General features: G+C 36.2%; 4 protein-coding genes and 1 long non-coding RNA gene across 5 annotated transcripts; 3 read left to right on the top strand and 2 right to left on the bottom strand.

Moving 5' to 3' along the window:
- Positions 1-1,574: 1,574 nt before the first annotated feature.
- Positions 1,575-3,942, bottom strand: LOC141633871 (uncharacterized). The gene is made up of 2 exons (XM_074446252.1): positions 1,867-3,942; positions 1,575-1,823 (listed from the first exon to the last, which is right to left on the bottom strand). Exons 1-2 carry the CDS (start codon positions 3,940-3,942, stop codon positions 1,575-1,577), a joined length of 2,325 nt encoding a protein of 774 aa, XP_074302353.1.
- A 577-nt stretch (positions 3,943-4,519) lies between these two features.
- Positions 4,520-12,171, top strand: LOC141597116 (BTB/POZ domain-containing protein At3g19850). Its single transcript, XM_074417469.1, has 3 exons — positions 4,520-4,832; positions 4,924-6,135; positions 11,522-12,171. Exons 1-3 carry the CDS (start codon positions 4,770-4,772, stop codon positions 11,978-11,980), a joined length of 1,734 nt encoding a protein of 577 aa, XP_074273570.1. The 5' UTR covers positions 4,520-4,769; the 3' UTR covers positions 11,981-12,171.
- Positions 12,172-12,821: 650 nt separating this feature from the next.
- On the top strand, positions 12,822-14,510 carry LOC141633771 (adenine/guanine permease AZG2-like). Its single transcript, XM_074446207.1, has one exon. The coding sequence runs from the start codon at positions 12,894-12,896 to the stop codon at positions 14,508-14,510; it is 1,617 nt and encodes a 538-aa protein (XP_074302308.1). The 5' UTR covers positions 12,822-12,893.
- Positions 14,511-15,958: 1,448 nt separating this feature from the next.
- LOC141597102 (uncharacterized) lies at positions 15,959-18,040 on the top strand. Its single transcript, XM_074417452.1, has 2 exons — positions 15,959-16,109; positions 17,061-18,040. The coding sequence occupies exons 1-2, from the start codon at positions 16,095-16,097 to the stop codon at positions 17,724-17,726; spliced, it is 681 nt and encodes a 226-aa protein (XP_074273553.1). The 5' UTR covers positions 15,959-16,094; the 3' UTR covers positions 17,727-18,040.
- A 113-nt stretch (positions 18,041-18,153) lies between these two features.
- LOC141597109 (uncharacterized) lies at positions 18,154-20,619 on the bottom strand. Its single transcript, XR_012522703.1, has 3 exons — positions 18,967-20,619; positions 18,645-18,719; positions 18,154-18,273 (listed from the first exon to the last, which is right to left on the bottom strand). It is a non-coding gene; the product is annotated as an uncharacterized LOC141597109 (long non-coding RNA).
- Positions 20,620-22,266: the final 1,647 nt, after the last annotated feature.

The raw sequence follows: 22,266 nt of genomic DNA, 5'->3' as shown, positions 1-22,266 counted from the left end.
AATAGAGTGGTGGAAGACAAGGATGGGTCCCGTAATTCACATGTAATTAAAAGGTAGTACCCACTTCCGACTAAATCCAAACGAAACCAAGTATAACCTCAAGGATTGCACATGTGATCAAGGATCATATCCACCTTATTGCTTCTTCTCTTGGCACTTGCTTGTCACTTTTCAACTTCTTAAGTACAAATTTTGTATATTATTCCTTCCTGCTAATTTACTCATTTTCATAAAGTATTGTTTAAGCTGGCGATATTTATCACTATGTTTGATTCTCACTGGATAAACTCCCTAGTATATGGAATAGTTTGCAAACCATGTACACTAGGTTAGTCCCTCAGGGTGAGAGACGCAAAGTATAAAAGACATAATTTCAAGCCATAAATACTCTACAAGATTGCTCTTAGAGAGATCTGTACCTGAGACCTTCATAAGTTTCAACCAAAGTTTTAACCACTAAACCCCGCAATTCCTAATTCATTTTTATTCCTCAAAAACCTAGTTTATACGTTTCTTTCGCGAAAGTGTTAATTAAGCCCCTTAACTTTGTTCACTTGTGAAATTAGACCCCATAAGTTGCATTTGGAGCAATTAAGCCCATTAAGTTTCACCAAAAGTGAAATTCAACCCCATTTTCTTAATTTTATAAAATAATTATAAAACAAAATATTTTATAAAATAATTAGGTGAAAATTAAGAAAACGGGGTTGATAAATTGTATTAAAAGTGAAATTAGGCCCCATAAATTGCATTTGGAGCAATCAATCCCCTTAAGTTTCACCAAAAGTGAAATTCAACCCCATTTTCTTAATTTTCACCAAATTCTTATATTAAAATCACTTTTAATACAATTTATCAAATACAAAATATTTTGTTTTATAATTTTAGAACTTTTATAAAATAATTTGGTGAAAACGGTCTTATACTAAAAATTATATTAGGATTTAACAAACTGTTACGTATTGGACTATGTAAAAATCGCAAGCAACTCACTAATAATTTTCACAAATTCTTGTTTCAGACGGACACTTTTGGTCTTATTTGTCAGACGGATAAAATGTTGCCATTTTTTAAGAAAATGTAACCAATTAATTCACAAAATGTTATGACTAGAGGTGTCATTTTTTACCCTGAAAATGATGTGAACAATAATGATAACATGTTATCAGAAAATAACAACATTTTATTGTAAAATGATGACATGTTACCCGTCTTATTTCAGACCAAAAGCAATAGTCTTAAGAAAAAAGGACTGAATAATTCTACTCTGATTCAATCCATGCAAGTAAAAATTCCTCGGAAACTAAAAAATCGAAAGCAAATTAGTACACTCCCTATGTACCGTACCAGTCAATTGGTATCATTTGTGTTAGGGAATATACGGTACTAGGTTTGATGCCCGGCTACGTCCGGTATTAGTTTTGATGCCCGACTACGCCCAAACGACCTTTATTTACAATTTGCTTTTACGCATTCTCAATGTTTGTTTCATTTCGTCAATAACCCTTTACTTACACATTTGTGAAAATTATAAATTTTTTTTTTTTTTTTTTGTTAAAATACAAAGAGATTGCTTAAGCTATGGACTTAGCTATAGCATGAGCAATCCTATTTAGACGACGTGGACAATGACTCAATGAGAAACAGTGACATAAACAAACAAGAGACATAATGGAACTTAAAACTGATGATGCGTCATGGTTTACGTCGCCACACCCATTAAGCTGGAGAACAAGGTTCAGGCAGTCAGAGGTAGCATCGATGTGCCGATGTCCTTGAGCAAGAGCCTCGTCACACGCATACTTAAGAGCCAGAGCTTCAGCCTGAAAAGACGATTGTGCCCATATGGATTATATCACCACTAACATTCTGAAATAACCATCCAGCCGTCGCTTGGAGAGTCGGCTTCCATGAAGCATCACATTTAATACGGATATGAGTAGAGCAGATCTTTTGGCCAATAATGCAGAGAGGAAAATGATTACGAAGAAGGTAGGAGTCTTCCACATCATCAAGGCTAATTGGGTGTGATGCCGATGCCGAAATTGATTTTCGTCGTTCCGTTTCCACTTGAATATTACTATTTGCATCTATGGTTATGACAGTGAAGAGGCTGTAATAATCAATAGGGATACCTTGAAAGATTAGCTTATTTCTGAAGCACCAAATATGCCACAAGGTACTAACAAAGAACGAAATAGAGGAAGTCGAGTTTGGAAACCGGCGGAAATAGGTCAACCAATTAACAATCCATTGTTGAATGGTAACACTACTGCCCACATTGGATCGAAGACCTAAAGGGGAACCAGCCCAAATGCGAGATGCTGATGGACAATCTCGGAAGAGATGGGTCAAAGATTCAATACTGGCCTGAGAATTACAAACAGAACAATACACAGTCCATTGCAGATTGCGACTTTGCGCTTCTTCACCACAGGGTAAAGAGTTGGAGAGCAGCTTCCAGAGAAATAGTTTCCATTTGTTAATAATGGGTAACCGCCATAGACCTTTACTACAGAATGCTATAGTTGAAGGTGCCATTCTGGTCCTATCCTTTAAAGTCGATTTCTCTAGCCACAGCTTGGAAAAAGCAACAGCGTAACCACTCTTACTAGAGTATTTACCAGTAGGTGTTAGATTCCAATATAAGAAATCCTCTGTGTCTTCTGATGGTACAGCAATGGAGCAAACCAACGGCGTAATAGTTGGGCCACAAATATTTAGCACAGCATCATAATTCCAATGGCCAGAAACTAATTGAAGCAAAGAGACTTCCTGAAGTGGCTTTTGTTGAAGGTCAGCAGTAGATAAGGGAAGAAGCTGGGCCAAAGAAGAGTTTTGAATCCACTTATCCCGCCATAAATCTAACGAGGAAGGGAAGCCAACCTGCCATGAGAGATTATTCCTAAGCAACTCAAGACCCCACTTAATCCCTCGACCACCCCAAGATAATGGACCGGATACGGTGAAATTAGGCTTCAGAACTGCGTCTTTCGTAATTTTATACTTACTCCCGAAAAAACGACTAAACAAACAGGAGGAATTAGTCACAATTTTCCATCCAAGTTTGGCAAGTAGACTCTGATTTAGACACCCACTATGACGGATTCCCAATCCACCATTGCGTTTAGAAGAATGCAAGAAAAGTCGACTACACCAATTAATCCCTTTCCCTGCCTGTGAACCACCCCACCAAAATTGTGATATCAAAGCATCAATCTTTGAAATCACACTTACCGGCATGCGAAATGCAGATAGAGAGTAGGTAGAAAGCGAGGATAACACAGAAGAGATAAGAGTTAGTCGGCCAGCAGAAGACAAGAAAACATTATTCCAACTTAGAAGTCGTTTGCAAACTTTTTGGACAACTTGAGCGAAAACCTCTTTCTTACTCGATCCAAAATCCGTAGGTAATCCCAAATATTTTCCCATTGAATTACCACCAGGAACTTTAAGAATACGTAGACAGTCCGTAATTGTACGAAGAGTACAATTCGGGCTAAAAGACACTGCTGATTTACCATAGTTTATTTGCTGCCCTGAATAGAAGCAATATTCATCTAATATCCCTTGAAGAGACTGACAATTTTTGGTGTCAGCATGTATAAAAAATATGGAATCATCAGCAAATAGAAGATGCGAAATAGATGGAGCCGAGCGACATATTTGTATACCTTGAAGAGCATAAGAATCTTGCGCATTAATCAGAAGTTGAGACAAGACCTCAGTACAGAGTGCAAAGATATAGGGAGATAAGGGATCGCCTTGTCGAATACCCGTCTTTGGTTGAAAAGCCGTACCCGGAACTCCATTTAGGACCACTTCATATGAAACTGTTTTAATGCAATCCATAATTAAAGAGATGATGCTATGCGGAAAACCCATATGGATTAGTGTAGCTTCAATAAAATTCCATCGTAAGCGATCATACGCCTTACTCATATCGATTTTACATGCTAAAACCCCCTTCTTGCCAGTAGATTTTTTTGAAATGTAATGAAAAATCTCATGAGAAATGAGAACATTATCAGCAATAGAGCGTCCCGGGACAAACGAATAAAGTTTTATTCCTCAACGACATCAAGTTGTGGATATCCTCAACGACATTCAAGATCTTGCCCCTTCCTTCCACTGTTTGACTTTTAGTTTTATTCATAAGTCTTTTAATAAAGTTGCTCATGGCCTCTCGTGTAAAGCTATGACTAGTTAGGTGTACCTTTCTTTACTGCCGCCAAAACAATAAAATAAAAAATAAAAAAACAAATAATACGGAGTAACAATCAACTGAAACGGAGTGAGTTCCATGTTTCATAATCTAACTAATGGGAAGTAGTTACAACCAGTGGTGGAGCCAGGGAGGGGCTAGCAGGGGCAGTCGCCCCCCGCTGGCGTTTGAAAATTTCAAAATTTTTAGTTAAAATTTTCGAATTTTTTTGAGACCCCCTTATAATATTACCGTTTCGTTCCCGCTGAAAATTTTCGCCCCCGCTGACTTACATTCGTGGCTCCGCCACTGGTTACAACTTACAACTTACAAGTGTTGTGACCTTGCATATATAAAACACACACCTCGTCCGTCTGACAGAATTAAGTAATAGGAATGTTTGCTGATTAACTGTCACACAAATACTCCTACTTTCCTATTAACTCAAACACTCTATAGTGTCTTCCTGTCCTTTTACAAAACTCTGTTTTTCATATGACTCACTAAACTCTTACTCCCTTTTTCCAACTTTTGTCCTTCCCTTATCTCCTCTATCTTTAAACCCATGGCTCACCAATGTGATCTCCAAATCAATGTTAATGGCCAACAAACCTTCTTCCTTAATCAGGTAAACAATTTTGCGTGAAACGGTCTCATTGTGTAAAAAGATAACTCATTTATTAGCATTAAATGAATTGTTTGCTGAAATTCTGTTGCAGGAAATCGTATCGACTTTTTCAAAGAAGCTCAGAAAGATGATAAAGCAAGAAAAAAAGAAAACCCAAATGAAAAATGTAGCCTTTATCATTGAAGATTTCCCTGGTGGTTCAAATGGGTTTGAGCTAGTTGCAAAATTTTGTTACAATTTTGGCAAAATTCACATTACAGTTGCAAATATATCCAACCTATATTGTGCTTCAAATTATCTTAGTATGACACATAAAGTCTCAAGTTTCAATCTTGTACAACAAGTTGAAGCCTTTCTTGAAGGAATGTTTGATTGGTCATGGATTGATGTTCTTATCTCTGTACAAAATTGCGAACCTTTCTTTCATTACGCCGATTCCTCAGGTCTCATTGATAAACTTATCACAAACTTATTAGCTAAAATTGCTCAAAATTCAGATATTTCCCTTATTCTATCCTCAAATTCTTCGTCTTCATCTTCTCCTGAGAGCACCATGGTCACATCTAATAACCCGTTTGCTCGGTCTAATTCATCGGCCAAGACCACCCCAGATAAGATAAAACGACTGTCGTCTACCAGCAATCATAGTAGTACTTCAAATAATAACAAAGCTTGGTGGTTTGATGATTTGAGTACATTTTCTCCACGGGTAATAGAAAAAGTTATAAGAACCTTAGGTGCTTATGGAAGCGATAATAACAGCTTATTACTCACCAAATTCCTCCTTCACTACCTTAAAACCGCGGTCCAAACCAAGAAAACCAGCCATATAAACTACCCAAAACCCGATTACACAGGTCTAGTTGATACTGCAATATATGGAGTAATTCTGATGGGAAAAACAGCATTTTCCTGCAGAGCATTATTTGGGGTACTTAGGTTAGTATCAGGGTTTGGTCTCAGCAATGTTTGTCGAACCGGGTTGGAGACATTAATAGGAAGCACGCTGGATTCGGCGAAATTGGATGATTTACTAATGTTTGGACAAACTGATAATGAAACAGATCAAGGTGTTTATGATGTTAATCTGGTTGTGAGATTAATTAGAGTGTTTGTACAGTGTGAAGGACTGTCAATAGAGAGATTAAACAAAGTTGGAAGGTTGGTAGATCAGTATTTGGCAGAAATTTCACCTGATCATAATCTTAAGATCTCTAAATTCATTAGAGTTGCTCAAAGTTTACCAGATTTAGCAAGAGATTGCTTTGATGGGGTCTACAGAGCTATTGATATCTACCTTGAGGTAACTATTTTTCTTACACAGTACTAACACATTTTACATTGGGTCAGTCAATTTAGAATCCATTTTTGAAATAATGGTCAAAAATAAAATATTTGTCGTTTTGGGTCGGTTTTGAAAGTATTTGTCAAAATGGTGTCCACGTAGGCTCGGGATTTCTGGACCTAAAACACGCCACTACCAATGGCGTGTTTATAATGAGTACGGAAAGAAACTTCATTAAAAAATGGCTAAATCATCAATTACTCCCTTTTATAGTACACTTTTTCAAAATTACTCCCTTTTATAAAAAATTTTAAAAATTACTCCCAAAAAATTGCTGAAATTTTTAAATTGCTCCCAAATCCCTTTTTTTTGTACATTTAGGACGAAAATGCCCTTGATTCGCTGAATTGGGTCATTTTGTTTGCTTCATATCTGGAGTTTTACATAAACAAAAATTACGTTCTTTATACGGATAGAATCTTGAAGAAGTCTACTTTCCAATGGCGTTGGAATCAATAAGTTTTACCGTGTGAATTTTGCCCAACAAGCCTTCAAAGACTGATACGATTTTAAGACAGATTTGCGTCTTTCCACGAGAATTGCGATTCCCGACAAACTACAAATCACCCAGAAGTCTACCTTACCAATTCAGAAACTAGACTCAAAGGGCTACAACCATGTGAAAGGGCGTTTACATTAAGTCAAAATAACACCATGGAAATGGCTCCTCAATATCAGACACGAATCTGGAAAAACAGGGAATTTCAGTCTTAAAATCGTATCAGTCTTTGAAAGCTTGTTGGGCAAAATTCACACGGTAAAACTTATTGATTCCAACGCCATTGGAAAGTAGACTTCTTCAAGATTCTATCCGTATAAAGAACGTAATTTTTGTCTATGTAAAACTCCAGATATGAAGCAAACAAAATGACCCAATTTTGCGAATCAAGGGCATTTTCGTCCTAAATGTACAAAAATAGGGATTTGGGAGCAATTTAAAAATTTCAGCAATTTTTTAGGAGTAATTTTTAAAAAATTTTATAAAAGGGAGTAATTTTGAAAAAGTGTACTATAAAAGGGAGTAATTGATAATTGGACTAAAACAAACACGCCATTGGGAATGGCGGGTTTCGGAGGGGAAACACGCCACCCCTAATGGCGTGTCTTATGTAATTTTTTTTTTTTTTTTTTTTTTTTTTTTTTTTTATAAAGTTCGGATCTAGTTGAGAAAAAAATTGTGAAAGACACGCCACTACTAATGGCGTGTTTCCTTCACAAAACACGCCATTAGTAGTGGCGTGTTTCAGGTCTAGAAATCCCGAGCCTACGTGGACACCATTTTGACAAATATTTTCAAAACCGACCCAAAACGACAAATATTTTATTTTTGACCATTATTTCAAAAATGGACTCGTCAATTTATTACTGTCAGTTTGTCATAGCACTTCTATTAAATTGATATCCACCCGTCTCAATTATTTGTTTATTTTTTTTTCTCGAAAATTTTCCATTGTATCCCTATGGTTTGCCAGGTATCCCTCTTTTTAAGAATGTGTTCAATATTTATGTTAATGGCTCCCTTGAGGTTCATTATTTCTACCAATGGTACCCCTATGGCCCTATGGGCAGATGTTCTATACTAACGGAGTTATAACAACATGGGCATGTTGGGTATAATATTGAACCAAGGGGTATCATAGACAAAGTGACAAACCACAGCCCACAAATATTGAGAAATTTCCGTTTTATTTTCTGTAAGTGAGATTTTAATTAAAAGTAAATAAATGATAAAGACAAAGGGACTATCTTCCAATTTTCTTTTTATTTTGGGTTGTTGGTTGATATGTTTGATTCCTCTCAAATTTTGAATTGTTTAGTATTTCATAATTTACCACGGTTAAAATTGGAAGAAATCAATGAAATGGAGGGGGTATGTTAAGGCCATTTTCGTTTGAAATTATAAGACGAATTTTGGGATCACTTTATAGGCAAATGTAATCCCTTTGGAAAAAAAGCCACCATAAGCCGTAAACACTAGCCGAACTATTATAATCACACTTGATCATAAAATAGTCTCAAAATATCGTATTATTGTTTCAGATGAAAATGACCATAAAACCATCTGAAACAAGAATTTACGTTTTAGTATTGATTCTTCTAAAATTATAAGAGAGAATTTTGGGACCACTTTACAGCCAAATGTGACAACTTTGGAAAAAAAAACCACTATAAGTTGTAAACATTAGCTGGGCCATTATGGTCTTCACATTTGACTATAAAGTGGTCTCAAAATTTCGTCTAATTGTTTTAGATGAATATGTCTCGTCTGAAACAAGAATTTACATTTTAGTAGTGATTCTTATCTAGTGATGAGTTGGGATGATTGATGCTTCTTGACTAAAACTAGAAAAAATACAAAAGACACTGAATACAAAAAGGACAGTAATGAAAGATAAGACAAAGGATTCCCTAGTCTAGTGACCTATCCATGTCATTTTCCCTTTGTTACACAGAATTTTGTTGTACACTTTCTTGGTGATTAGCCTGTTTATAACTGCCCTACAATCTTAACACAAGAGCTCAAATCCAGAAATCTGACACCTAATAATCAACAGTTTAAACATTAAAGGACACAATTTTAGGTAAAGATGGACCTTGAGACTCAAGTGACTTCTTTAGGAAAAGTGGTACCATACACATTTATTTTTAATATGAACATTATTATAGTATGAAGCGGTATAATTGATAAATTCAAATTTTGTTTGGAGTTTTTCGGAATTATCTTTGAATTTCTAGCACAAAGAAAGTTGTGTAGAGCCTGAGTACTTGGCATTCTAGCTATACTAGTGATGAAGGTGGAAGAAATAGAGACAAATCCAACAAACCTATAGAGCATATCAAAATTTGAAAGTATCTCTGGCGAGGATGTCTTATAGATATGAGAAACGATCATATTCCAAATGATAATGTGAAACTAAACTACAAAATTCTCTTATAAAGTAAATATATAAAAATATGAAGTTTAAGCTTACATTCTACTCCGTAAATTTTTGTTATGTTAACTATTTTAACTATTGAACCATCAAAATATATAGGGTTTTTTGTCAAACACAACCTTTAAAAAAAAGTTTTTTCCAAACACCACCTTTAATAAAAAAGTTTGTAAAACACAACCTTTAATAAATTTTTTGTTGTCAAACACGACTTTTTGGCCGAAGGACTTAACATTTTGCAATGGGGTAACTTTCAGTCGACGTTTGAGATAGCAAACGATGTCGGTTTGAGGTGTTCTTAGACTCGTTGGAAAGGTGGAAATACAAGCTTTCCAGGGGTTATCAATACGATGGTCAAAGGTGGCCTTATGTGAGGTCAATTGATGTGTAAAGTAAGGCTGATTGGAGAGGCTAGCTCTAAAGCGAGTGGTCATAGGGTTTTTCGTGGGTCTTTAAATGGGGTTAGGGTGTTTTATTCGGTCTAAAATTTGGTATATATATAGAAGGGAGTGTAAGATAGGTCGTAGTTGTGTTGCTTTTGGTGGTTGTTTGTTGTAAGTGGTGGTTTGAGGTGAGTGAATTGACCCACAAAAAAAAATCCTACTTTGAAATTGTTTTGATTGTTTTTTACCTCCAGTTTAACTCCCCTCGAACCACCACTTGCAGCCAACAACCACCACAAACAACACAACTAAGACCTACCTTGCACTCCCCGCTACCTACATACCAATTTTCAGACCAAACAAAGCACCGTAACCTCATTAAAAGACCCACTAAAAATCCCCGACCATCCGCTAATCTCTCCGACCAGCCTTACTTTACATTGCAATTGACCCCACATAAGACCACCTTTGACCATCGTGTTGATAACCCATGGAAAGCTTGTATTTTCACCTTTCCAACTAGTCCAAGAAAACCTCAAACCGACATCGTTTGCTATCTCAAACGTCGATCAAAGTTACCCTATCGCAAATGTTAAGTCCTTGACTAAAAAGTCGTGTTTGACAACAAAAATTTATTAAAGGTTGTTTTTACAAACTTTTTATTAAAAAGTGTTTTAAAAACTTTTTTTTAAAGGTTGTGTTTGACAAAAAACCCAAATATATATATATATTCCAAACAATCAACATCTCAAACAAGAATGAATCTCCATTTATTTCTTATACTACCCTTTCAGTATTTTTCTTTCTTAATCTCAAGTGTTGTTACGCCAGTCCAATCAGGTGGTTTATTTAGTTAAGACAATTGAGCTTATTAATTTGAAGTTTTTTTTTTATTTGACAGCTCGTTACAACCACAAGAGTGATTGAAGTATTGAACCTAAGATTTCAACTAAAATCCAAATAACCTGCTAAGTCATTGTCGTGTCAACCTGAACCGAATCCGAAATCACAATTCTAAGATTGAATTAAACACCTAGGATAATATCAATGGAGCAAAATCAAGAGTTTCATCCATATATGAAACTCCTTAACCATTAATTTACAAAATAAGGAGTCTATATATGAAATCGGCTTCTTGTTTAAAGATTCAATTTATGAGTATCCCCTTTCGTGGCTTTACCAATAAACCTAGTTGATATCTGCTTATTGAAGTGAAAATAAGAAGTTTATGTGTACGATTGTGTGATAATGCGTGCACTAGTATATGAAACTACAACCATTGTTATCGTCCTTAAATTTTTCATAGCCAATCAATAATTTTAGTACAAAAGTGGGCCCTCCTTTGACCCAACTGATAATGATATCATTTCGTGTTTTCTCTTGTCATGACACCTTTAGAATTTGTGGTGGCAGTAATAAGATATGATTGCAAAAATACAAAAGAGGGAAATAAAATACTACGGAATTGTGTATAATAATATTGATTATTGTGCAATGAAATTAATGTCCCAAAAATTTCATTATTTTGAACTTATAGTAGTGGTGGATGTGGAATGTTGGCAGCTGCATTAATAATTTAATATGTCAAGTAGGACATGATTGCAAAAAAAAAAACAAAAATAGAAACTTAAAGCGTGTTGCTTCATTAATAGCAAAACTACAAAACCACATGATTGTCTCCTAACTTTGTTTACAACTCCTTTAATGCAAATGTTCATGCTTATAATAATAATAATAATAGCGGAGCCAGGATTTACGATCAGGGGAATGACAAATCTCAGTAAGAGCGAACAAATAATGATATAAGACAAAGTCAAAAAAATATCATAAGTTTTAACCAAAACTTTCGCATTTTTCATAGTCGAGCGCCCAACCCCTCTAAACAACTAATCTACAAGTAATATCTAAATGATCAAATGTCGTCCGGTTCTACTTAATTAAGAAATTTGGTACGGTATATTATTTATTTGATTCTAACGTGGATTAAAATAAAGAATCTCGATTCTAACAACATTGGTAAATTTGCAGTCTCATCCAAACTTGTCTTTTGAAGAAAGATCAAGGTTATGCCGATGTTTGAACTACGAGAAACTCTCACTCGAAGCATGCAAAGACCTAGCCAAGAACCCAAGAATACCACCAAGGGTCGCGGTTCAAGCACTCGCCTCTCAGAGACAAGTAAACTATGAATCACCAACAAAAGCAGATCAATTAGACTACTATTACCATCAAAGTCCTACCAAAAACACAAGTGAGTCACAAATGGTTTTATATGGCAATGAAGAAAGCATTCAAGACGAAGACGACGATAGTTTATCAGAAGTAAGCCAAGATGTGAAGGTGAATATACAGAGAATGCAATGCAGGGTATTAGAGCTCGAAAAATTGTGTAAGGAGATGAAGGGTCAAATGTCCAAATTGGTAAGGAATAATAATACTAAGACTGTCAATTTTCCTACAAGCAATAGACCTCATAGACTTTGTTAATTCTTTGATATATCATCCTCGGAGAGTCGAACTCCGTAAGATCATGTATTTTTCTTCTATTTTCAATACTCATATCTCATGTTATTTTTTGAGGTAATTAATATTGATATAAGCTTTGTATATTTGAGGGACTGCTTTGTATTTCAAGAGATTTCATTTATAAGAAAAATTTATAGATGTTTGATGATTTACTTCCCCAATGTTGACAATTTTCCCGTACTAAAGTTGGCTGGTGTGAGTGGTAAGGGCTCTCATCTCTTAATAAGTGGTCAGGGGTTCGATAAATTGCCTTCAGTCCCCGAAGGAGATTGCCCCAGCTGTCGGTAGGGGATACTCCTGGTCAACCAAAAAAAAAAACAAAAAAAAGTTGAAAATTTTCCCGTTTGAAAATTTCCAAATTTTTAGTTAAAATTTTAAAAAAAATTCGAGGTCTACTTATAAAATTACCCTTTCACCCCTACTGACTTTATCCTGACTCCGCCACTGCCTGCACGTCCCTCAGGTACGCTCTGTAGTCTATCCTAGCTGTAAAGAAATCTTAGTTCGTGCCACACGATCTTCATCGTGCAATGTAGTTTGTTTAAAATTTCATATGTGGAATTGGTCGGCCTATTAATATAGTATTCAACATTAATTCAAACACAATCAAATTTGATTTGATTTGCTTCATTGGAAGATCGAAAAGCACGAGTTCTCGTATTTTACAGTACAATTATATTAATAATCTATTACTCGTACTAATTTTTTTTTTTTTTGAAAAACTAATTACATTAGTTTAATCTCAGTTTGTGTTCTTAAAAATAGTTGGCGGAGTTGCTACCACATTTTCATTCCTCAACGGTTCGTTCTTCCTCCCTTTTAAAAAATCCTTTCAAGTTCATGTTACGCTACGCGTAGTATTAGTCGTCACACCATGAACAAAATACAAAGAGATAGATTATGTGTTGGAAGAAACAAGTTTCGTACAAAGTGGCAAAACTTTGAAATACGTCTAAATACCGCAGTCGCTGATAGTGTCATTGGTAAGTATTTCAAATTAGAGGCACGAGGAAGCTGTTTTACGAAAGAATGGCGAGCTGCAACTACTACATTTTTAGCTATGGTTTACATTATCACGGTCAACGCCACCATACTCGCTGATTCTGGTGGGCGTTGCTCGGCTAAGGATTGCTCGCCCCCTGGTGGACCTGAGTGTGTACTCAGGTCCAACAAGGGTTACGAGAAATGCTTAGCCGAGCTTAAAATTGACCTTATAGTGGCAACCGCATTGTCATCTTGTATTGGGTCGGTTGCAATGGGCCTTTTTGCGAACCTTCCTTTGGGATTGGCCCCGGGGATGGGGTCCAACGCCTACGTGGCGTATGACTTAGTCGGCTTTCACGGGAGTGGTCCGTTGTCATACGAGACTGCTCTAGCTATCGTTTTAATTGAAGGAGTTGCTTTTGTCCTCATTTCCGTGTTAGGCCTTCGCTCCAAATTGGCCCGGTTGATCCCACCACCGGTCCGACTCGCTTGCGCAGCGGGAATTGGGCTTTTTATTGCTTTCGTTGGGCTTCAATCTCATCTTGGCATAGGCTTGGTAGGCCCAAATCCATCCACATTGCTCACTTTAACCGGATGTCGGGAGACGGACCCGACTACGGGCCTTTGTTTAAATGGAAAGATGCAAAGCCCAACATTATGGTTAGGCATTGTGGGTCTATTAGTAATGTCATTTGGTATGATGAAGAACATCAAAGGTAGCATGATATATGGCATATTATTTGTCACATTTATCTCATGGTTTCGAGGTACGAGTGTCACATATTTTCCTTACACTCCAATCGGAGATGCGACCTATAATTATTTTAAAAAAGTCTTCGATTTTCATCTGATAAAGTCTACATTTGGCGCGATAAGCTTTGCACAATTTAATAACAGCCAAGTTTGGGTCGCAATAATTACTTTATTATACGTAGATGTGTTAGGTACAACATGTTCGTTATACACTATGGCCGAAATTGGAGGGTTGATAAATGAGAATGGTAGCTTTGAAGGAGAATATACCGCGTACTTGGTTGATGGAAGCTCTACCATTGTGGGTTCAGTCCTCGGCGTATCCCCAATTGCCACTTATATTGAATCATCAGCGGGGATTAGAGAAGGCGGTAAGACAGGACTAACAGCGGTGATAGTCGGGTTTTATTTCCTCTTGGCCTTATTTTTGGCCCCTATAATGACTAGTGTACCGCCATGGGCGATTGGGCCAGCATTGATAGTAGTCGGTGTTTTGATGATGGAAGTGGTAAAAGATATTGAATGGAGTAACATGAAGGAGGCAATGCCAGCCTTTATTACCATGGTCTTAATGCCCTTGACTTACTCCATACCTAATGGGATTATTGGAGGAATCGGGTTTTATGTCGCGCTTAATTTGTATGATTATGGTGTAAGTATAATTAAGTGGTTGATTAAGCTTAAAAGAGGTATCAAGGAACAAGATCAAGTATCGATGATTACGGCTCATGATCCAACAATTGAGATGCCGTAGTTTAAATGCTAGCTTGAGGATTTTGTTAGTGAATTGATAAATACAATTATTCCACATTATTATAGTGTTAGAATGTCTTCTTTAGAAAACGGTATGAAAAGTGGTCATTTAATCAAGTTGTATCTAACATTATTAGAACAATACCGTTCAATCTTCTAATTATCTTGTTTTTCGCATGTTCGGTGAAGATAAAATAAGTTCTGGCATCTCACGAGCTACCCTGATTAAGTCGTAGCCTTTGGTCTCAGAACAACCCTGCTAATATTAATTTTTTTTTGCTTCTTTAAGAATCTCGAAATAAAAACTAAAGCGCCTAATACCACATTCGATTGTAGGGAAAACGATGTAGTCGAGAATCGATTATGATATTCCATATAGACATATATAATTTTTTTGGTGTTGACTAGGAGTATCTCCGATCGATAGCCGGGGCAATCTTTTTCAGAGTACTGAAAGCAATTTAATAGGTTGACCCCTCGGTTTTGGCACAAATAACAAGAAAAGAGGAGAGAGTCAATTACTAAATGACATGTGGACCAAATTGGGTGTGAATAATCAAATTATTCATCAAATGTATTCCTAATATAAAAAGGACAACAAACGACTGGGACACTCAAAAATGGAGAAGAACAACAAATGACCGGGACGGTGGGTATATAATTGTACATACATAAATAACATAACTAGTGTAGCTCCCGTGCTATAGCACGGTTTTTCTAGATGGAAATGTAAGAAAAATTAACAATTAAACTATTGGTATTTTTCTATTTTCAATTATACAACATATATTTATTGTGTACAAAATCAGAATATCGTTAAAATGAATTCGGGGAGTAGTTAATTAGAGAAATATACTAAGTACTATAAGTAGTAGTTAGCGACGTAGGCGGAAAAAGTTTGAGATTTGTTATTTTTTTTTAGTAAAAAGGGGATGTCAAGTGATTCTCTAAAATAATAATTATTGCAAATTTAACAACTTTTAATTTATAATTTAATACTAACTTTATTTAATTTTAATGAAAAAATAATAATTATGAATTTAATAAAAAGATTAGAGTTATAATTATTAAAACATATTTATTGAAAAGATAATTTTATGATACTTATTTCCTAATTTAGATAGATGCTTTTTGGAGGGAAAACTAAGAGAATTTTTATCCTCTTAGTAGTAGGGGGGATGTTATGAGATACACAAATTCTTGTTTCAGACCGCCACTATCCGTCTTAAGCTTAAGACGGATAGCGGCCTCTCACACAAATGCAAGTGGGAGGGAAATGGATATACCCACTTACCTCCCACTTGCATTTGTGTGAGAGACCACTATCCGTCTTAAGCTTAAGACGGATAGTGGCGGTCTTAAGCAAGACGGATTGTATGAGATATACCCCTTAGTACTCCGCAACGAGCTACTAAGTGGACATGGGTATTATCGTCAATTAACTTCCCAAAACCCCTCAAAGGCGGATATATAAGGGACAACAATATCAAATTTTCCCACCGGACTTCATACTTGCAACTTACCACAACATTTTCGCTGCAATTTGTGCGCTGCTCTGTTCGGCGAATCTCAAAACGTCACAAAAATGGAGAAAATTAGGGTTCGTTATTTCTTTCTCACACAATTTCGTTTTCTTCACTTTATCTTCAATTCTAGCTAATATTCAATGCGTTTTGTTACTTTATCTGAACTAAATGCTCTGTAATTGTTCTTGTTTTCGTTCTTTTTTTTCGGAATTTAATGAGAAAAATTTAGGTTTTGTACGTAATTTAAGCTATAGATTCATTTTTGCTATGGAGTACTGTAATTCTTCACTTTATCTTCAATTCTAGCTTTGCTGATTTTTTGATTGTGTTCTTGTGCGGAAATTCACTTCAATTTGTTAATATTCCGTCAATGTTTTGAATTCGGAGTTTTTTGTTTCAGAACTTGCGCAAATGTTAACATCTCTTCTCTGGAAAAGTTTTGATTGAATTCTTTGAAAATTCTATGGATTCGTTCTTATTTCTGAATATTTTGCAGCTTTGCGGCATAAATGATACTCCGTAATGTTAATTTGTTGCTAAAATGTTGATTACACATAGTAATCCAGCGTTCGTTTGCGTTTATGCATAGTTTGATCCAAGGACTCTAGGCGTGATATTAAAACAAGGTCGTGAAACCGTAAATCATTTTGTAAACGTTTTGAATATCACCGCGGCCGTATTTTATCACCGTATTTTGAGGAGACATTGACCATATCTCGTGAGATTAGGTCGTCTCAGTTATATCGTGACAGAAACCGGTATTTAATAATAGGTGTTACTTTAGCCGCTGTAGTTTCTGATATGATGCACGTTTACTGCTTTGTATGAATTGATTGTACGGAGTAAATTTAGGAAGGTTCAATTTACATTGGTGCATGTGTTCATCATAATCAGACATTGTTAATGAATGCATGTCCTATAATATTATCTATAGCATAGTAATTGCTACATTCATATGTTTAAGAATGAATATTACGGTTGTTTTTATGTTGTCGTGATTGTAATGACATTGAAAAAAAATGCAGGAGAATCTCAGCATCATTCCATGGTTGGTGAACTCAAATCTTCACAAAATGGATGTGATTGTTAGTCACATTGACCCTACGGCACTCGAGTTGAGCAAGAAGAAGTTCAAAAAGAGCATGGAGGAAAAGTCTAATGCCTTGGTTTCAAGAGCAAGAAAGGAAGTCAGGTCTTACATGAAAGTTGCTGAAGCTGACCAGCACAAGATTTACCGCAAATTGACTAAACTGCGCAAAAAGCTGAGGAAGATTTGCCTACAGTTGCAGAGAACTCATAAGTTGGTGAAGAGATTGCTGATCATTCACCCCGGTCCAAGTCAAGCTATGATGCTTGCAATGAAAATCCTTCTGAAAGCTGATATTATGGTTGATGTGATGATGGACTACATCAAGCAGTTCCGTGTCTATGTCAAAGGCCTTGCAAAGGACGTTAAGAACAATCCCAAGATGAATTCAGTTGCTCCAAGATCTGATTTTATTGCAGCCAAGCGCTTCCAAACTCAAAGGCGTTGCAACATATCACTTGAGTTTGATGACACCCTTGATCAGGACAGTGCAGCAGACCTGGTGAAAGCAGCTTTACGATTTGGTTTTCCTGTTGAGAACCTATTCATTCCCGAGGCAGTTCGAGTCCGTGTTGCAGATGATGGTTCAGTTGAGATGTACTGAAACGTATCTGATCTCCGCAAATAAAGTCATCACTTATCCTGCTTGATTGTTGACAAGTCCATTCTAGATATCCACTGAGCAGAGGAAGATTGCTACAGTCTATAACACCTTGTTCTAAGCTCATTTTCTGATACTGATTTTGACACGTAACGCTTCCAAGTACTAGCCACATTCTCCATGGCAACACACACAGCCAGTTTGAGAAAATTTGCTCTTAAGTCTTTTTTGTTTCTGAGTGTATGACATACTAAAGCATACTTTTGTACTCAAACTTGAAGCATCTAAAGAGCTTTTTAGCGGTATTCAGTGGTGAAGAGCTGCGTATTGTTTCAGTAGGAATGCAAGATATACCAGGTTACATACTGAGCCAGTAACTGTGGTACTTTATCACAGTGTTGGTCGAGATCCAGTTGTAAATTGTTGTTGTGTGGTGTCGTGTCCAATATACCAACTCGTACACTCCCAAATAACTCTGTGGTGCTCCTCTGAACCATATTCCCTTGACCTTGAGATGTAGGACTTTGAGTGATGACAGGTCAGTTCCGACCTGTGCAGTTTCATTCAGAGAACAAATACACTTAGATAACATCACAAGCTTTACATCCATATAAGATCCACATACCGGAAATGGTTGCGTATAACTCTACTTACTCTAGGTAAGAAGCTTTAAATGGCGCAATCTTATTTTACCTGAAGTCAGAAGTGCTTTTATGTTGTTTTGACACGAAGGTGGGCGTCTTAGAGACACGAGGTGCACTGATTATTCAAACGTACATATGTTTAAACTACGAAGTATGAATTTGTGCAACAGTAGTATTTTTTTTTTTTTAAAGAAGGTAACATGCAAATGAGTGAAAATTAAGGATAAGAAGGCCAGAAGGGTAAAATAAGTGTGTGTTACCAAGTACGGAGTCTTACCCTTGTGTTAGCAACACAAAGAGATGTTTCCGAATGACCCAAGATGACGTTGAAAACTACTTGGAATGACTGGTACTTCACAAAAATAAAAAAAACGCAGCTACATTAGTGAACCATTTTGCTTTATTCCATCATATTCTGCAACCAAAGAGTAAGGAGTCTTTGACTCCATAGAAAAAACTTTTATTAAAATTCTTTTAAAAAAAAAAATAGTTTTTCACTGTTTTTAAGGAGCGGCAGTCCCTGTTAGCTATCCTCACCCCGCCACAGGTGACAGGACCATATATATTCTGAGAAAATGTTGGTAAGAAAGCAAACTCACTTAGCTTCAATTTGGCGTACGGCAGACCTCCTATTTCAGCTTGAGCTAGGAGTTCTGCTGTCTGAAAATTGTTGTTATTTCCACGTGACTGTTCTGCTGCAACTCACAGTCATAACTGACCTGTCAACACTGTAAAAACTATAACTATAACTCAGACCGCATTTTGTACTTGTAATACTTGAACCAACCAGGCAAATATGGAAGGAAACAACAAAGAAGCCACTAAAAGACCACATTATACGTAGTGATTAGATGTCGTGAGAGCTTTTGAACTAGAAAAATGAAAGACAGTGATAGGCGATAAAGCATATGATTCATAATCTATAGCCAAGACGCGAGAAAATGTCGCCATGACATCACCCCGGCCCCAAGTGATAGAAATAGCTTTCTCTGCCATATTTACTCTCGATCTAGGCAAGTTAAACAGGAAAAGGAAATAAAACCCAACATTAATTATATGGCTCACCTGTATATCAGAATATCAGTCATTTTACTTTTCTGGTGTTTTACAAAATCAATCTTCACTGTAGTAGGCAAACAATTTAGAACCGTCCCAAGCATATAAGGTGCTTATTATATACACAAGTGAGAAAAAAGAAGCGAGCATTGCTGCATATAGGTTGATATCATTGGAATGCAAAAAATCACACTTGTGACTTAGCGGAAATAGTAACGGGGAAAATGGGGATGTATCACAAACTCTAGCAGCCTGAGAAGGGTATCTTCAAAATTCTCAACCTGCAAAACCTAATATACTATGTCATCAGCAAACAATCAAAATCAAACATGAGATACTAAACATTTGAAAATTTTCAATGACCTTTCATGAAATAAAACAGTGTAGCTTCACACACGACACATCCACATATTAGTATACTTCGGTCAGTAATACATTTGGTTACATCCACCAGAAGGTATGATCTTCTTAAGCATTTTTAGGCTTCAAACTAACAGGAAACACTTGAGCTAGGACGATTCTATGAAATTTACATGCCGCAAATCCAAAAGTATAACGAGAACTCATTGCGAAAACCAACCAATGTGATACCTATGATGATTCTACGAAATTTACACGTCGCACATCCACCACAGGGAACAAGGTATATATCCAGCAGTCCTTTCATAGCTAATAAGAGAGGTGCGAACAAATTGACATTTTGACAAGAAAGAGTGTGTGTGTGCCTTTTTGGAATTGGTTTCTATATCCAGATGAGTTGATTGGCTGAAGTTAGCGAGGAATGCTACAAGCTTGGAATACCATAGAATAGGGTTGAAAAGCGCACCACGAGGACGTTGCAAAATAAGAGAGGTGCGAACAAATTGACATTTTGACAAGAGGGTTATGATGTTATGGTTAAGGGTAGTGGAATATCTGAAGAAGTCCATCTTGGAAACATTCAGCTCAATTTGAGACAAATTCGGGCAGTCCTCAATATTCAATCGTTTAAGACACCTAGAAGTGATCTTAATACACTTCAACTTGGGACAATCCAAGAGGGTTACAGCTTTCAAACGGGGAAACTCAGCGACATTATTAAAGAAATCATCAGATATGGCACAACCATTAATGAACAATTCTACCAAATTGTTACAAGAATTATTAGAAGTCACTCTGACTTTGCATTTATTCATCTTAAGCTTAATAAGGGTCAAATATTCGTCTAGTCTAAATAATGGAAGCATATGAAATTGAGTTGTTTCAAGCAAGGAAGATTAATATAATACATCTCAGTTTCAGTAATCAAGCTACACCCTTGCAACCACAACTTGGTTATTGTTTTGGATTCTAGGATACCATTAAAACGATTCCTAACATTCAAAAGAATGTCAAAGTAGGATTTCTTTTTTGTGGGTCAATTCACTCACCTCAAACCAGCACTTACAACAAACAACCACAAAAAACAACACAACTACGGCCTACCTTACACTCTCCGCTACCTATATACCAATTTTCAGACCAAACAAAGCATCATAACCTCTTTTTAAAAGACCCACTAAAAATCCCCGACCACTCGTTAATCTCTCCGACCAGCCTTACTTTACACAACAATAAACCCCACATAAGGCCGCTTTTGACCATCGTATTGATAGCTTGTATTTCCACCTTTCCAACGAGTCCAAAAACGCCTCAAACCGACATCGTTTGCTATCTCAAACATCGACTGAAAGTTACCCATTACAAAATGTTAAGTCCTTCGGCCAAAAAGTCGTGTTTGACAACAAAAAATTTATTAAAGGTTTTATTGTACAAAATTTTTTTTTTAAAGGTGCTGTTTGGAAGAATTTTTTTTTTAAAGGTTGTGTTTGACAAAAAAACTCATGTTTAAAATATTAGAGAAATATCTAAGTGATACTTAAGTTTTATGTCGAGAACATTGGATTAATAATACTAAAGAAAATCATCATATAAGACTATAAATATAATCGTGTTTCAAGCTTAATTTTAAAGTAAATTCAAAAGTATGGATATTCGATGGATATCCGCATCCGATCCGATTATTTTGGATACCCGAACATTGGATATCCGAAGCATTTGGTTTGGATATTGGATATCTAACTTCAGGATTTCTAATATGGATATCCGATCCGAACTGACACTTTGAATCAAATACCCAATCCGTGCTTTGCCCTGTTACAATGTCTTGTTTAAAAAACGGTAGGAAAACCGGTCATTTTATCAAGTTGTATTTAACATTAGAACAAGATAATACCGTTCAATCTTCTAATTCTGTTGTTCTTCGCATGTTCGGTGAAGATGAAATAAGCCAAGACATCTCACGAGCTAGCCAGATTAAGTCGCGGGCTCGTAGCCCTTGGTCTCTGAACCACCCTTCTAAAATTAACTTTCGAATGTCCATTTTCGTTTTATCAATTTATAGATCTCGAAGAGATAATCAATTTGAAAAAAAAAATAGTCAATTCCGATTTTTAGTTTATTATTTATGCTCAATTGAAAATGTTGGGTTCCTTATGTTGATGATAACATGCCCATTTGATTTGTGTCATCTTAGTTTACCTTTTCAGGATATATGATCATATCAAGCATGGATTAAGAAGTGTTGAAGTTGTTATTAATCCCATTGTAATAAGTCATGTGTCATCTAATGTACAAGTGAGAAAGTAGAGTATATTAGAGTAATAGAAGAAAGTCCAGACATCGTTGCTTTTACAAGTAAACAACTGCTTGGATTGTTGCCACAACTCGAGAAACTTGAAGTCCCTTTTTATCTTTCAAAAGCCTTTCACGTGACTCATATTTTTCAAAGATAAAAATCAGATTTTTATTAAGGAGGTGGTCTT

The sequence above is a fragment of the Silene latifolia genome, chromosome 1 (assembly GCF_048544455.1).
Source record: "Silene latifolia isolate original U9 population chromosome 1, ASM4854445v1, whole genome shotgun sequence".
Lineage (NCBI taxonomy): Eukaryota > Viridiplantae > Streptophyta > Magnoliopsida > Caryophyllales > Caryophyllaceae > Silene > Silene latifolia.
Note: the sequence above shows the minus strand (reverse complement) of the source record. Positions and strands in the feature narration are given on the sequence as shown.

Excerpts from the sequence above, each read along its gene's own strand:
- LOC141597116 (XM_074417469.1), top strand. The coding sequence starts at position 4,770 with ATGGCTCACCAATGTGATCTCCAAATCAATGTTAATGGCCAACAAACC. Across the intron at positions 4,833-4,923 it reads AAACCTTCTTCCTTAATCAG|GAAATCGTATCGACTTTTTC; the intron begins GTAAACAATTTT and ends ATTCTGTTGCAG. Across the intron at positions 6,136-11,521 it reads CTATTGATATCTACCTTGAG|TCTCATCCAAACTTGTCTTT; the intron begins GTAACTATTTTT and ends GTAAATTTGCAG.
- LOC141633771 (XM_074446207.1), top strand. The coding sequence starts at position 12,894 with ATGAACAAAATACAAAGAGATAGATTATGTGTTGGAAGAAACAAGTTT.
- LOC141633871 (XM_074446252.1), bottom strand. The coding sequence starts at position 3,942 with ATGAGTAAGGCGTATGATCGCTTACGATGGAATTTTATTGAAGCTACA. Across the intron at positions 1,824-1,866 it reads CTGGATGGTTATTTCAGAAT|GCTGAAGCTCTGGCTCTTAA; the intron begins GTTAGTGGTGAT and ends TCGTCTTTTCAG.